At 42.5% G+C, this 13769-nt stretch overlaps 1 protein-coding gene across 11 annotated transcripts in view; it reads right to left on the reverse strand.

The window, feature by feature from the left end:
- The window catches only part of SEMA4D (semaphorin 4D), a 100354-nt gene that overhangs the window by 15880 nt on the left and 70705 nt on the right, over positions 1–13769 (reverse strand). For 5 of the 11 annotated variants that reach the window (XM_064140515.1, XM_064140516.1, XM_064140517.1 and 2 more), the window contains 7 exons: positions 11284–11459; positions 11023–11179; positions 9669–9891; positions 9105–9220; positions 4204–4376; positions 3941–3984; positions 258–2813 (listed from right to left, as the gene is read on the reverse strand). In XM_064140515.1, the coding sequence (XP_063996585.1) occupies positions 1897–2813; positions 3941–3984; positions 4204–4376; positions 9105–9220; positions 9669–9891; positions 11023–11179; positions 11284–11459 (1806 nt within the window). In that variant the 3' untranslated portion in view covers positions 258–1896. Of the gene's footprint in view, positions 1–257; positions 2814–3940; positions 3985–4203; positions 4377–9104; positions 9221–9668; positions 9892–11022; positions 11180–11283; positions 11460–13769 lie in introns of those variants that run through there. The other 6 variants (XR_010301369.1, XR_010301370.1, XM_064140520.1 and 3 more) reach the window with 2 other exon arrangements.

Below are 13769 nucleotides of genomic sequence, written 5' to 3' on the forward strand. Positions count from 1 at the left end.
TGAATTCTAGAATGGTAAAATAAGAGAAGTGTCCTTATGCCCCTAGACAGGAGTGCTTTCCTCCTTCACCCATGCTTCTTATTCCACCTTTCTGATCCCTCCCACCCTGAGCTATAACCCATTCAACTAGAGCTGAGGAGAGAATCTGCTTCAACTTCGCTACAGAAGTTTTTGCTTTCCTCCTTCAAAGGAAACCACAAGGAACATTAGTGCTTGCAGTACAGAAAGCGGTGTTATTGCATCAAGTTTCAAGAAAGTCAAGTTTTAATACAATTTATTTTAATATTTATTCTATGTACATAATTAAAAATAGAAAAATAAAACCAAACTGAATCTTATAAAACATAACCTCTTTACACTAAGATGGTCTAAATTATGTTTTTGTGTAAAAGTCCAAGAGAGAAGCAACCGAGGCGTGCTGCTGTTTACCGTTAAAATGTATTCTACTCCTAGCAATAATTACAGAAAGATGCAGTGAGAGGAACAATTCTTCCAGACTGTACCACACAAAACGCTTTTTGACAGACAAACAGTGCTGCTGTGAACCAAGCTGAGAAATAAATGCACATTTTCACTTTGCAGCCATGATTCACATAAACAGTTCAAATAACTGATTGTTTGAGCAGCTCCAGTTTCAGTCTCCAGTTGCATAGGAGATTGGAAGTTGTCATCCAGAATGGGTGACACCGCAAAGATTTGTCACAAAAAGAAGCTGAGTTGTTTCTGAACTGAAAGGGAAAAAAATACATCCTTTTTTTCTTTTGAAAGGCAAGTTCTTCTGATCAGGCTGTATCCTAACAGTCCATTCCAATCAACCACTGGCTGAAGCATCGTAGTTTGCTCTTCTTGATTCTGGTTTTGTTTCCACAGTGCAGAAAAACTTTCTCCATGCGACTGCTGACAGTTGCTTGCCTGTACTGTTTTGTCGAGCAAAACAAACAAAATACGGAAAGAAAACTAAAAGGCAAAAAAAAAATCAGTTTTGTATAGAAAATTAGAATATGACTTTGTCCAGCTTGCTGCTTAATGGGAGGAAACAAAACAAAACCAAAAAAAGGATGGGGAGGGGGAAAAAAAAGAAAAAAAAAAGGAAAATTATTATTATTTCCTCCTTCTTCCCCAGTTACTCCATGGTTTGTACTGATGCTGTTGTACCTAAACTTCTAGAAAGCAGCAAAGAAAAGATACCTTTACGCAAGATTATCCCTGAGTCTTACACAAATCAAGCCAATGCTATCCCCATTATACCTCAAAATCTTACTTAAAATGCGTTAAAAGAAAGAGAAATTAACTTTAGCCAACTAAAGAGACCTAGTGTTCCAAACACAAACCGTAACAGTAATCACTAGAAACAAAGGAAGGGGGGCAAAAAAAAAAAATGTCCCGTCTGGACAAAAGTCTATAATTTACCAATCTGATAAACTAAACTTAATTTCCAATTTGGAATTAAAATGAAACTAGGTCTTTTTTTTTTTTTTTTTTCCTTTTTTGTGGCAGCTAAAAATATGTGCAGGCTGAAGTACTTTTTAAAGCCAACTGAATCATAACGTTACTCTTATCCTATGGAAGAACAGGGCTGAAGAACAAGCAGGTAGCTGTTTACTAGAGTGATGTGCTAATGAGGGGGAAATCTGGAACGAACAAATGGTGATCTGAAACTGGCCATTTACAAAGGGCGGGTGGGGGAGGGACAAAAAAACCACAAGATGCTATGGTCTGCAGACAAGAACATCACTTTCTCTAATCTTGCGAGATCTGAATGCAAATTGGCTTGCTGTACAGCATAAGTATGTATCCCCACTATGGCTCAGCTGTCACACACACACTCTCTGTGCTCAATTAGCTAGCCACAGAACCACAGCTGATTTTCACCAATGAAATGGATGATTGGGTCCTTCAGTCTCCCTCTGCGTCTGAGTCGGCATACTTGAGCTCACACTTGACATCAAAGGGCTTGTCCTTGGCCTCTCGGGATGCCTGCAAATCTGCAGGCTGCAGCTGGCTGCTCCCACAGTCAGGCTCAGTCTCATAGCCAGTGTCATGTGCCGGCTTTGGCTGCTCTCCGCTCTGGTGGCTGACGCTGCCCTGCTCCACCAGTGTCTCCTTCACACTTTGCTCACAATCAGAAAAATCTGACTTTGTTTTCTTCTTACCGAGCAGCATGACAGAGCGGAATTTCAAGCACTGCCCTGGCAAGTACCCTTTGTAACAGTTGTAGGACAGCAGGCACAAGAAAAGAATGAAAAAGAAGAGGAAGAGGAACATCAGCAGGAAGTTATCATTTGACTTGAGGAACATTGTCTTTTCTGGGACTGCATCAGGAATTGAATTGAAGAGCTCTGTGTTAGAGGCTGCACTTGTTAGGACAGCGCCAATGGGCTTTGTTACTACCCTTGCTGTCGTTACTGGTAACATATGAGTAGTTGAGGTTTGAGCAGTAGACCCCTCGGCTGATACTGCAGAGACTTTTGGCACGTCACTATTACCTTCTGTTGGTACAGCTGCTGCAGTGGGGCCCACCGTGGTATGCTGGATCTTTTTCAGTTCCAAAACATGTTTGGCCAGGACTTGAGAGAATTTCTTATTCTTCACTTTTTCTTCTGACAAACACTGATAAACACCACTGTCTCCTTCTGATAAATTGAAGATGAGTAGTGCCTTTTCCAGCAGGCGGTACTTGGGACTCTCCACTCTCAGCACATCGTCTTTGAACTTCCAAACTACCTGTGCCAGATTGGACTTTTGAGAACACTTGAGTTCTGCTGTGCTCCCATGCTTGAAAGTATGCTGTAGGGAATTCTCGCTTACTTTATCTGGAACATCAAAATAAACGTGCAGAACGTCAGCAATGATTCCCATTTGCTCTGCTCTGTACAGCTTCATGAGACTGTCTTAGTGGAAAAGCAAAGACAAAGGCATTCAGACTACCTCACAAGGTTGAGATGACAGCATGCAAAAATCTCAGTGAAATACCAAGCTACAGCTGCATGCAGGATATCAAGACGGACTAAGAGATAGGGCACATCAAGCTGTAAGAGAGCCTCGACTTCAGAGAGAAAAGAGACCATACTGATTCTCAAGGAAGTGTGCATCTGAGGCAAGTCTTTGTTTGGAGACACGATGCTGAATTTAGTACCCCTTTATATGCAATTAATCTTTTTTAAGTAACTTGGCAACTGCAAATTACCTATAAATTGAACAAAGTGTTGTTAATTAACCTAAACTAAAACTCTTTCTAGAAAAATTACCAGCACTTAGGCCACACTCAGTGCAACACTATACATTAACACAAAAAAATAACAACAAACAAAACTGTCACGGTGGACTATGTCTTGCTTGAATTAGAAATAAAACCAAAATACATCAAACTCTGAAGAGGTTTGTTTACTGCAATACAAATCTCCTGTAACACAACTGTTCTGTAAGATCTGCTTGATCTGGTGGTAGCAGCACATACCGTGAAGAAAGGATTTGTGGTTACTTGCCTTAAAGCACTATGGAGGGTACTTCAGCTGCTCTGTATCATGTTACGAGTCCCCCTCTCACCATAAACCCATCATTTTTAGGATCATTTCACCTGATCCAGCAGCAATAACCACACCCTTAGCTGGCCAGGCTCACAGTAGACTGTCAAATGCTGTATCACAGACAGAGGCCTCTGCACTGTAAGTACTTATGGTAAATACTGCGTTCATTCACAAGTCGCTGTTGAGGTGCCCCTGTTCATTTCAGGGGTTTGTGCACTGCACACTGAAATGTACACAAGCACAGACATTTTAAGACAACATGCAAGCCATACAGATGCTTCAAAAGCAGTATCTCATACCTTTTAACAACTAGCTGAATGTCCAGACAATCACAAAAAACAAGCCAAACGAAATATTAACTCTTTCACTACCACACCTAAACATGTGAAATTGCTCTTCAAGGACTGACTCACCAGAACAAGACGATGCATCTCCACCTATGTTCTGAATCCAGTTCCTGTAAAAGGAAGTCCAAGCATTACAACTACTTCCTACAGGCTGCTCATCTTCTCATACTAGGTAAGATTCATCTTAGCTAACTAGCACAAGCAGACAGGTATGGATAGAAAAAAATCCATATCTGAAAGCCTTTCACTAAGAAAACGTCAGTTATCTGTAGGGGCAAGACTGATGCAATACTGAGTGTAACTCTGAGGATATCAAAGGGCAGCATTACCTTTCAATTTCACTTTCTTTAAATATATCAATGCAGGAAGCTTCAAGGGGTTTCCAAGCGCAGTAAGGATCCCTTGCTAGAACACAGTCAACACAAGTGGTGTACTTGTCACAGAACGCCAGAGGAGACTGAACCACTCCAGAATTTGAGCCAGCATAGAGATATCTTCTGCCCTAAAAGACCCCAAGTGAACAAACAGCAGCCAGTCACTTCCACAAGTCTGTACAACCCAATCCAGAACACTCGAAAATTGAAAACAAAGCAGTGTATACATACAGACATGTTGTAAAAACACTGTGATAAGCTTTCAATTCTAGACAGGAAAGGAAACTTATCCTGAAAATATTCAGCAAGGTTGGAATTGCAAAATCACAGTATCACAGTATCACCAAGGTTGGAAGAGACCTCACAGATCATCAAGTCCAACCCTTTACCACAGAGCTCAAGGCTAGACCATGGCACCAAGTGCCACGTCCAACCTTGCCTTGAACTGCCCCAGGGACGGCGACTCCACCACATCCCCAGGCAGCCCATTCCAGTGTCCAATGACTCTCTCAGTGAAGAACTTTCTCCTCACCTCCAGCCTAAATTTCCCCTGGCACAGCCTGAGGCTGTGTCCTCTCATTCTGGTGCTGGCCACCTGAGAGAAGAGAGCAACCTCCTCCTGGCCACAACCACCCCTCAGGTAGTTGTAGACAGCAATAAGGTCACCCCTGAGCCTCCTCTTCTCCAGGCTAAACAATCCCAGCTCCCTCAGCCTCTCCTCGTAGGGCTGTGCTCAAGGCCTCTCACCAGCCTTGTCGCTCTTCTCTGGACACGCTCAAGCATCTCAGTGTCCTTCCTAAACTGGGGGGCCCAGAACTGAACACAGTACTCAAGGTGTGGTCTAACCAGTGCAGAGTACAGGGGCAGAATGACCTCCCTGCTCCTGTTGGCCACACCATTCCTGATGCAGGCCAGGATGCCACTGGCTCTCTTGGTCACCTGGGCACACTGCTGGCTCATGTTCAGGCAGCCAACATCAAACAGCTGTGGGTAACTCAGAGCACACCCCAGAGTGCTCCCCAGGTGAGAAGGCCTCTGCACAAAAAAATTTATTACATTTATTAAAATGTCAAAAGAACAAAAACCTGAAATAGATACAGTTTATAAGAATGGAAATTAACTGTTTCTAAGCATGACTTGTTCCACAAATACAAATGCACTGACAATCTTTGTATGAGGTAGGGCAAGCCTGTGCTGATGACAAGCCTGCTGCAGGCACATGCAAGCTTGAACAGGCAAGGCTTGCAGTATATAAGATCTGCTCCTGGTTAACTCAAAGCAGCCCTGCTGCCTTCAAGCTGTTTTCCCAGCAGAGGTTCTGAAGGCACGTGAGCAGCAGCTTTACAAGAGTCAAAAGCAGCTGCCTACCTGCTACTTGAAGGAGAAACACTGGACAGTATTGAAAAAGAAATGGTACTGGCATGACATGTAGGAAGAGGGGGCCATAAACGCAATGGCTGCTTGGCCCACTCTTGCTGGGGATCCCAAACAAGTCTCACTGAGCATGGAAAGAAAAGACCACACTCCTCCCAAACATCCCTCTCATGAAAGACAAGTAGCTGCCTTATTTCACTCGTTTCAAAGCTCAAGGAAACTGATGTCTAAAGTACACAGTGAATTTATACATCATGGAAAGGCTCAAGAAAGGGGCCTGTGCTGCTACCCAAGATATCGCCAGCAGCTGACTCTCTAGTCCCTTTGAGAGGCTGTGCATACAGAGCTGAACAGCACATCCCATCTTGACAGTGGCCTGGCCCCATCCTGAGCGGAATAACAAGCAAATTTATCAGCAACCTACCATAGCTGCCAAGGCCAAAGAGCCCAAAACAAGTACAGAGTGGTTCCTCCTGTACTGGAGCCATATGGATCTCGGTGTGCAGAAATGTACTTAGGGGTCATGTCTGCAGCGAGACAGCATGACTTCTGGAGAATGCACTTGGCCACAGAGTAACAGCTGCACAGCCAAGACAGACTTTTGGTTGAGAAACATTCTCCAAAGACCTCATGTTTGTGGTGCAAGACTTTTGCCCTTGACATCTGAAACAGTCTCAACAGGACAACTAACAAGGCACCTAAGGGCTGAAATTTGGTTTGGGGCCTGCTGGCATGCTTTCACTAATGAAATAGGAGGTTTTATCATGAGAACTCTGAACAGGTTAGTCTTTTTAATTCAATGATCATGAACAAAGCCTGCCTCAAGCCAACAAATGATGCATTCTGACTAACAGCATTCTCTAGCAGACAGCAAGAGACAAGACCAAACAGAAATTAATTTGGATCCATCTCATATAAACTGCACAGGTAGCTTTCAAGGAAATTCTTGACACTGGAAGATGAAAGGCAAAAGCTGGTCAAAAAAGAATCTGCTAGCACTTTTGGGAAGACAGACTTTGAAAGAGAATCAAGCTTCAAAGGCATACAATTAAATGCAGTCTTTCCCCCTGAAATTTAAGTTAGTGCTGTAATATGCTGCAGTGTTCACAGAAGGAGGTCTGCAGTGTTGGAAACATACAATTTCTTAGGAAAAGCTTCCCATTCTCCTGGAAAAATCTCCCAATGCACCGAGTGCTGCTCATCTCTTCAGGAATCTACTAGCTAGCATCTAAACAACAGTGCAACACAGCACGTCAGTTGTTTCAGTATGGCTCCCAGCTGGCACATCCATGAGTTCAGAGAACGTGCAGCAAGCCGAGCAGACCATTTACAAGAACTCCAAACACGTATTTCAGTCAAGTGGGAGTTATGAAGATTTACTGTAGGCTTATCTGACTCTGCTCACCACCCTCCAAACAAGTGAAGAAATATGGGCAGGGCCTGGAGACTACAGCAATAACATGTTCAGAAAGGATTCTGACTCCAGAGAGATCTGAAGCTTACTATCAGGGTAAAAGCCATTACTCACTTGTGGTTAATCCACTACTATGGGATGCTGCTACACTCATGACAACTCCAACTGACTGTGATTTCTACTCTCATGTCTGAGGATGCAGACATGTTTTCACACTGGAGTGCAGATGTAATCCCTGCTTGAGTGCAGGTACTAAAACCGCACAGGTCTCATGACTCTTGCACCTGACCCAACCTCCATCGCTGAAAAGAACCACTGCTTTTAGGGGAGTGTAAAAGACTGCACTGCTTTAGGTTTAGGTGTTAGTTTTATGTATCAAAAGTTATTCTAGCAACACGGTAATCTTCCTTCACAGAAGATTTAAGCTGTTAGTCTCCACAGTACCAGGCAGGAAGAAGTGTTTTGTTTCAGTCCTAAGCTCTGAGAGAAGTTTCTGTGTGAAAAGACTCTATTTCCTACTCGGGCCCTACCGCACATCTTGCACCATTCCCTTTCAGAATACTCCTGAGGAACTGAGAATGTGGCATCTGGATTCAGAGCAAATAAATTCAGTGCCACTACTTCTACACTAGCCTTGGCAAACAAGTGGATGCTCAAAATGCTAGATCATGATGTGCCTCTAGCATTAGGCTGTGGTGCCTATCCCTGAGTGAACCCACAATCAGAAGAATGGACTTCAGCATATTTATTAGAAGAGTTTGCCACTGTTATCTTCTATCACAGGGCAAATGCTGAAACCTGCTAAAGCAAGGCACTTGAAGTTTTCTTTGCAGATAAAGCAGAAAAGGCTAGCAATCGGTTATACACACACCCCCCCATCAACATACACACACTATAAACTTACACATGCATGCAGGAAGTTGCTAGTGTGATGCATCACAGGAAAATATTACAAACATCTTTACTGAAATCTGAGCATGGGAGTTTTTAATCACTGCCTTTTGTTTGTCAAAAGTATGTTTTCAAGACTTCTTTCTATTGCAAGCATGAAAAGACAAGTAAGGGCAAAAGATGAGCTTCAAAGAATCACAGCATAAATCTCTCCAACTAAGCTGATCATGTTGGCATACAGTTGTATTAAATGTCACACAAAAATAAAAGCTGCTTCTAAGCTATCTTGGCAGTATTCCTAGATCTCTAGCTACAGAGTATTTATATATCACTAGGTAGCTATGGAATGCCAGTACTACTACCAGATATTCCACAACAGTCATTCTTTCCTTAAAAAACTCCAAAGCTTCACTAGTCGAGCAGGTTGATGCTACAAGCCAGTGTAATAATTCACAGACATTCACAGATCCATAGGGCTGAGAAATAGGGTCAGAAGCCTAAGTGGTGTACAAAGTACATGTAATGATTACCCTTCCACTGTCACAAAACCACTCCAGGATTAAACCAAGTGACTGTTTAATAGTGTAGAACAATGCTGGGCTTGGAGCCTGTGGCAAGTCTTTCATCCCTTGGCTGGAGCTCCATCCTGTGCCCTGCTGGGCAGACAGAACGTCACCAGAGATCCTCAATCCTAGCCACACCAACATGACTGTTCTCACAACACACCTAGCATGCAGGAGCCTCTGAGATTTATGGAATTGTGGGTGTCTCTGCTAGACATGACTGTTCTCTCTTCTGAATCCTTCCACAGAACAGAGACAGCACTCCTCTCCCACACCCTCCAGGGTCTTTTTCCTCACAGATTTGAAATGGCTACAAGGGGCCAGGATTTTTACGTGGCTCCTAACCTGAAATCTGGTCTCTCCAAACACATTACAGCTTTTGGCTTCAGCACATGGTATCCAAGTGAAGACCTGCACTGCCCCCACCTTCCCAATACCAACACACCTTCAATAGTTTGCCACCGAGCAAACACACTGAAATGCAGCAAGCAATACGTGGCACAGCACCTGGCTCTGTGCACAGTGACAGTCCTCTTTTGTCACTGCAAAGTGGTGCTAAAATGCTCTGTGGGACAGCAAAATTAGATGAATACTGTGATGTTTATAGCACTTACTTTTTTGGATGAAAGTAAGAGAGTTTGGACTGGCTCAAAATTTGGAAAAAGCTGTGTTTCTTCAATGATATGCATTCCATTTTCATAACTGATAGCCTTGTGCAAGGCTCCTCGATCTGAAACAGCAAGGCAACGTTTTTAGGTAGATTCTTGAAATAAAAAAAAAAAACACCAGGAAAAAAAACTGGACAGTTTCTATTATTTGTCTCAATAATCTGCTTGCTGTTCATCTGAAGATTTCATGCAACTCTGAAAACATTAAACTTCCACCATAAGGAACTCTGAGTAAGAAATAACATTTTTGGACAAATAATGGCCACTTAAGTATTATTTTGTGTGGTTTTGCTGCGCCCACTGCAGTGTCGGGGTTTTTTTTTCCTGCAATACTTTTTCAAAGCATGTAAGATTCTCTACCTAATCATCATGGCCCTTCTTTTTAAATGAAAACAGCAGCTGGTATCAAAACACTGACATATGGAAATCTCGAGAGTTTGTTAGAACATACTTCAGTGCCTTATAATCAGTGCCTCAAGGAGAGAAAAAAAGAAGTTCTACAGAACTCACCTGTGCTGATGAACATAACATCATATATGGTCCCATTGAGTGCTCTCACTCTGTCTACTACAATCTGAGTATACTTCACATCTCGTTTCACTAGTCGAGGTCTGTCTCCCACTGGTGTCACCGAGTCATCCATTAAAGGATGATCTTTAACAAACTGCAATGTTTTGTCTGGTAAATTCAGAGAACTCACATAATTTGAGGCTCTGGCTTCATTGTTTATACACTAGTTGGGGGAAGAACAAATGAAAAAAACAACCAATATAATTGCATAATTTACTTACACAAACTAGAGATAATTAACATCACCTACATGCATCTTCTCTTCTGCAGTTTGGCCTGTAACCATACATTTACATTATACTCATTCTACCAAGGAACATCCCTCAGGTCCTGTAGCGTTTTGGCTTCTGTGATGTACTACCTTTGTTTGGGCCCCAAATACTTTTCATGAAAAATAGTCTTCCTGGGCTGTCATGCTCTTAACTGTTACTTCATCCAGCAGCAGCAAGGTGGTGATGACAGAGAGCATGAAAAATCAAGGAAGTGTGAAAGAGAACCTGCACTGTGAACATTTTCGTTTCCACTGCACTGGACCACAGAATGGCTTGCATTGCAAGGAACCTAGTTACATCCCTCTTGCCATGGGCAGAGTCACCTTCCAGGATAAACCTGCTAAATCCACTGAGACAATGCCATGATTGCTATATTTCTGTTCATCTGAACTAATAAGTATTGTATTACCTTTGTTTGGGCCCCAAATACTTTTCATGAAAAATAGTCTTCCTGGGCTGTCATGCTCTTAACTGTTACCTCATCCAGCAGCAGCAAGAACGTGATGACAGAGAGCATGAAAAATCAAGGAAGTGTGAAAGAGAACCTGCACTGTGAACATTTTCGTTTCCACTGCACTGGACCACAGAATGGCTTGCATTGGAAGGATCTAGTTACAACCCTCTTGCCATGGGCACAGTCACCTTCCAGGATAAACCTGCTAAATCCACTGAGACAATGCCATGATTGCTGTATTTCTGTTCATCTGAACTAATAAGTATTTTGTGTTGCCTCATGCACACTGACATCTATTTCACGGTTGGAAAATTAATAACAAGATAATGAACATAAAAACCCAGCAAGTAACTCCACTACAAACCAAAAACTCCACTTTGATTCCTAAACACAAAGTTCAGGATAATTCACTACGATGTGTTTCTATAAAATTTTTTACAAAAAAGTCTACCCAGATTAGGGCAAACTAAAATTAAGCTTTAGTAGGTTATCTAATGTTTTTCATTTTCTTTACTCCTATGCACTGAAACAATGACTAGCCATTAGATCCAAGATTACAGAAACTTACTGCACCAGGTCGAGGATTAGGAATTTCGCCGTTGTACCGTACCCACTTTGTATGAGACTGCTCTACTGTAGCGCTCTGCATATACTTCCCTTTTGAGAAAACATCTTCTACAGTGGACAGATTGTATGCACACACTGCTGACAACCCCACATTATTCCTGAAAGTTCATAAAAAAGGAAAAAAAATAGGATCATTGTTTCTTGTAATAAATCAACTTAGATGAAAAGTATTTAATCTAAAGAAAGGATACACCACACTTACAGCTGTGGGGTGAAGACTCCATATATCACTGGTTCCTTCAAAGTTGGAGACTTGAGAATAAAAACATCATTGATAATATTGAAAATTAAATTCTTATCAGGGATGGTACAAATCAATCTGGCCTTAAGAAAGGATGTCCACTTTTTCTGCAAGGTCCTTAATCCTCCTTGGTCCCTCTTTTGATGTTAAAAAATAAAGAAAATAAGTGTTTATGAGGAAACTTAGCAGTAGTTCTTTAATGCAAAAATGCTGCTATGAAATATGAAATTACTGATATTTTCTAACATTTAATCTACAGCAACAGCAATAAATGTTAACATATTTACCAACAGTACAGTAAGAAAGACACAGGAAAATTGAGATGGACAATGCACTCTTCAGAATCATAGAATCAACCAGGTTGGACGAGACTTCCAATATCATCTAGCCAACCTAGCACCCAGCCCTAGCCAGTCAACTAGACCATGGCACTAAGTGTCTCATCCAGTCTGTTCTTGAACACCTCCAGGGACGGTGCCTCCACCACCTCCTTGGGCAGCCCATTCCAATGGCAAATCACTCTCTCTGGGAAGAACTTCCTCCTAACATCCAGCCTACATTTCCCCTGGCACAACTTGAGACTGTGTCCCCTTGTTCTATTGCTGGTTGCCTGGGATAAGAAACCAACCCCCACCTGGCTGCAAGTTATGAGAATAAGATAAGCATGAAGGTATCCTATTGTCCCTTCAGATAAGTACCACTTTCTTTGTCTGTGACAGCTAAACTACAATTTAAATTCTAATTTTGCACTTGAACTTGATTGTGTTAATAATTTTATTAGAAGAAATTGAGCAGTTACCACCTTTATTAAGGATTAAGTATCAAGCTTAAATAACTTAATATATGCTGACTAGAAATCTGTCAATGCATTTGGTACTTAAGCTGTATGCAGCTCTATTACTTTCTTTCAAACAGCAGAGCATATTTGAACATTCTTAATATTTCCCATTCATTATCCAATGACAATAACTAAGTATAAATGCTTATAAATTTGCAACCTGTCACAGATTCCTGTTTCAAACACACCGTAGCAATACAGCTATCATTTTGCACCATACTGCACAGTCAATGAATGCACTAGCTGTCAGTGAGACATAGTAAGAAGTCCCTTGTAAACTTGCCTCCAGCTTATTATACCACAAATCTCGCCATCACTCTCTTGTTCTTGATGCTTTGAAATCCACATTGAAATATAAAAACAGTTAAGTCAAAATCAAATATTTCAAGCTCATCTGAATGAAATTATTAGACACATTTCCTGTTGTATGGGGACAAAAAAAAAATCCTCAGGAGACTGATACATTCCACTTTTTTAAAGTTTGTTAAATCAACATTTTTTAATGGAAAAAACTTTTTCAGCAGCAAGATTTTTTTAACTAAAACTCATGAGCAGCCTAACATACTGAGATGTAAACACAGCACACGTGACAGAATCAGGCTGCCGGTGATCACTTTCCTTGAAGCTCTCACAGCTCTAACAGTTTCATGGAGCTCCCACCTGCTATACCACAGTCAAGAGCTATTCTGCTGTGCACACAGCTATAGTTCTGTCTGTTTAGAATCAGAGATTCAACCAGGTTGGAAGAGAACTCCAAGATCATCCAGTCCAACCTAGCACCCAGCCCTAGCCAGTCAACTAGACCATGGTACCAAGTGCCTCATCCAGTCTTTTCTTCAACACCTCCAGGGACAGTGACTCCACTACCTCCCTGGGCAGCCCATTCCAATGCCAATCACTCTCTCTGGCAAGAACTTACTCCTAACATCCAGCCTATACTTCCTCCAGCACAACTTGAGACTGTGTCCCCTTGTTCTATTGGTGGTTGTCTGGGAGAAGAGATCAACCCCCACCTGGCTACAGCCTCCCTTCAGGTAGTTATAGACAGCCATGAGGTTAGCCCTGAGCCTCCTCTTCTCCAGGCTAAACAACCCCAGCTCCCTCAACCTCTCCTCATAGGGTTTGTGTTCCAGGCCCTTCACCAGCCTTGTTGCCCTTCTCTGGACACAATCCAGCACCTCAACATCTCTCTTGAGTTGAGGAGCCCAGAACTGGACACAGTACTCAAGGTGTGGCCTGACCATGCTGAGTACAGGGGAAGAATAACCTCCCTTGTCCTACTGGCCACACTGTTCCTGATGCAGGCCAGGATGCCATTGGCTCTCTTGGCCACCTGGGCACACTGCTGGCTCATCTTCAGCCTACTATCCACCAGAACCCCCAGGTCTCTTTCTTCCTGGCTGCTCTCCAGCCACTCTGTCCCCAGCCTGTAGTGCTGCTTGGGAATGTTGTGGCCAAAGTGCAGAACCCTGCACTTGGCCTTGTTAAATCTCATCCCATTGGCTTCTGCCCACCTATCCAGCCTGTCCAGGTCCCTCTGCAGGGCTCTTCTACCTTCCAACAGATCAACACCTGCTCCTAGCTTAGTGTCATCTGCAAATTTACTGAT

This window comes from Pogoniulus pusillus, chromosome Z, assembly GCF_015220805.1.
Source record: "Pogoniulus pusillus isolate bPogPus1 chromosome Z, bPogPus1.pri, whole genome shotgun sequence".
Lineage (NCBI taxonomy): Eukaryota > Metazoa > Chordata > Aves > Piciformes > Lybiidae > Pogoniulus > Pogoniulus pusillus.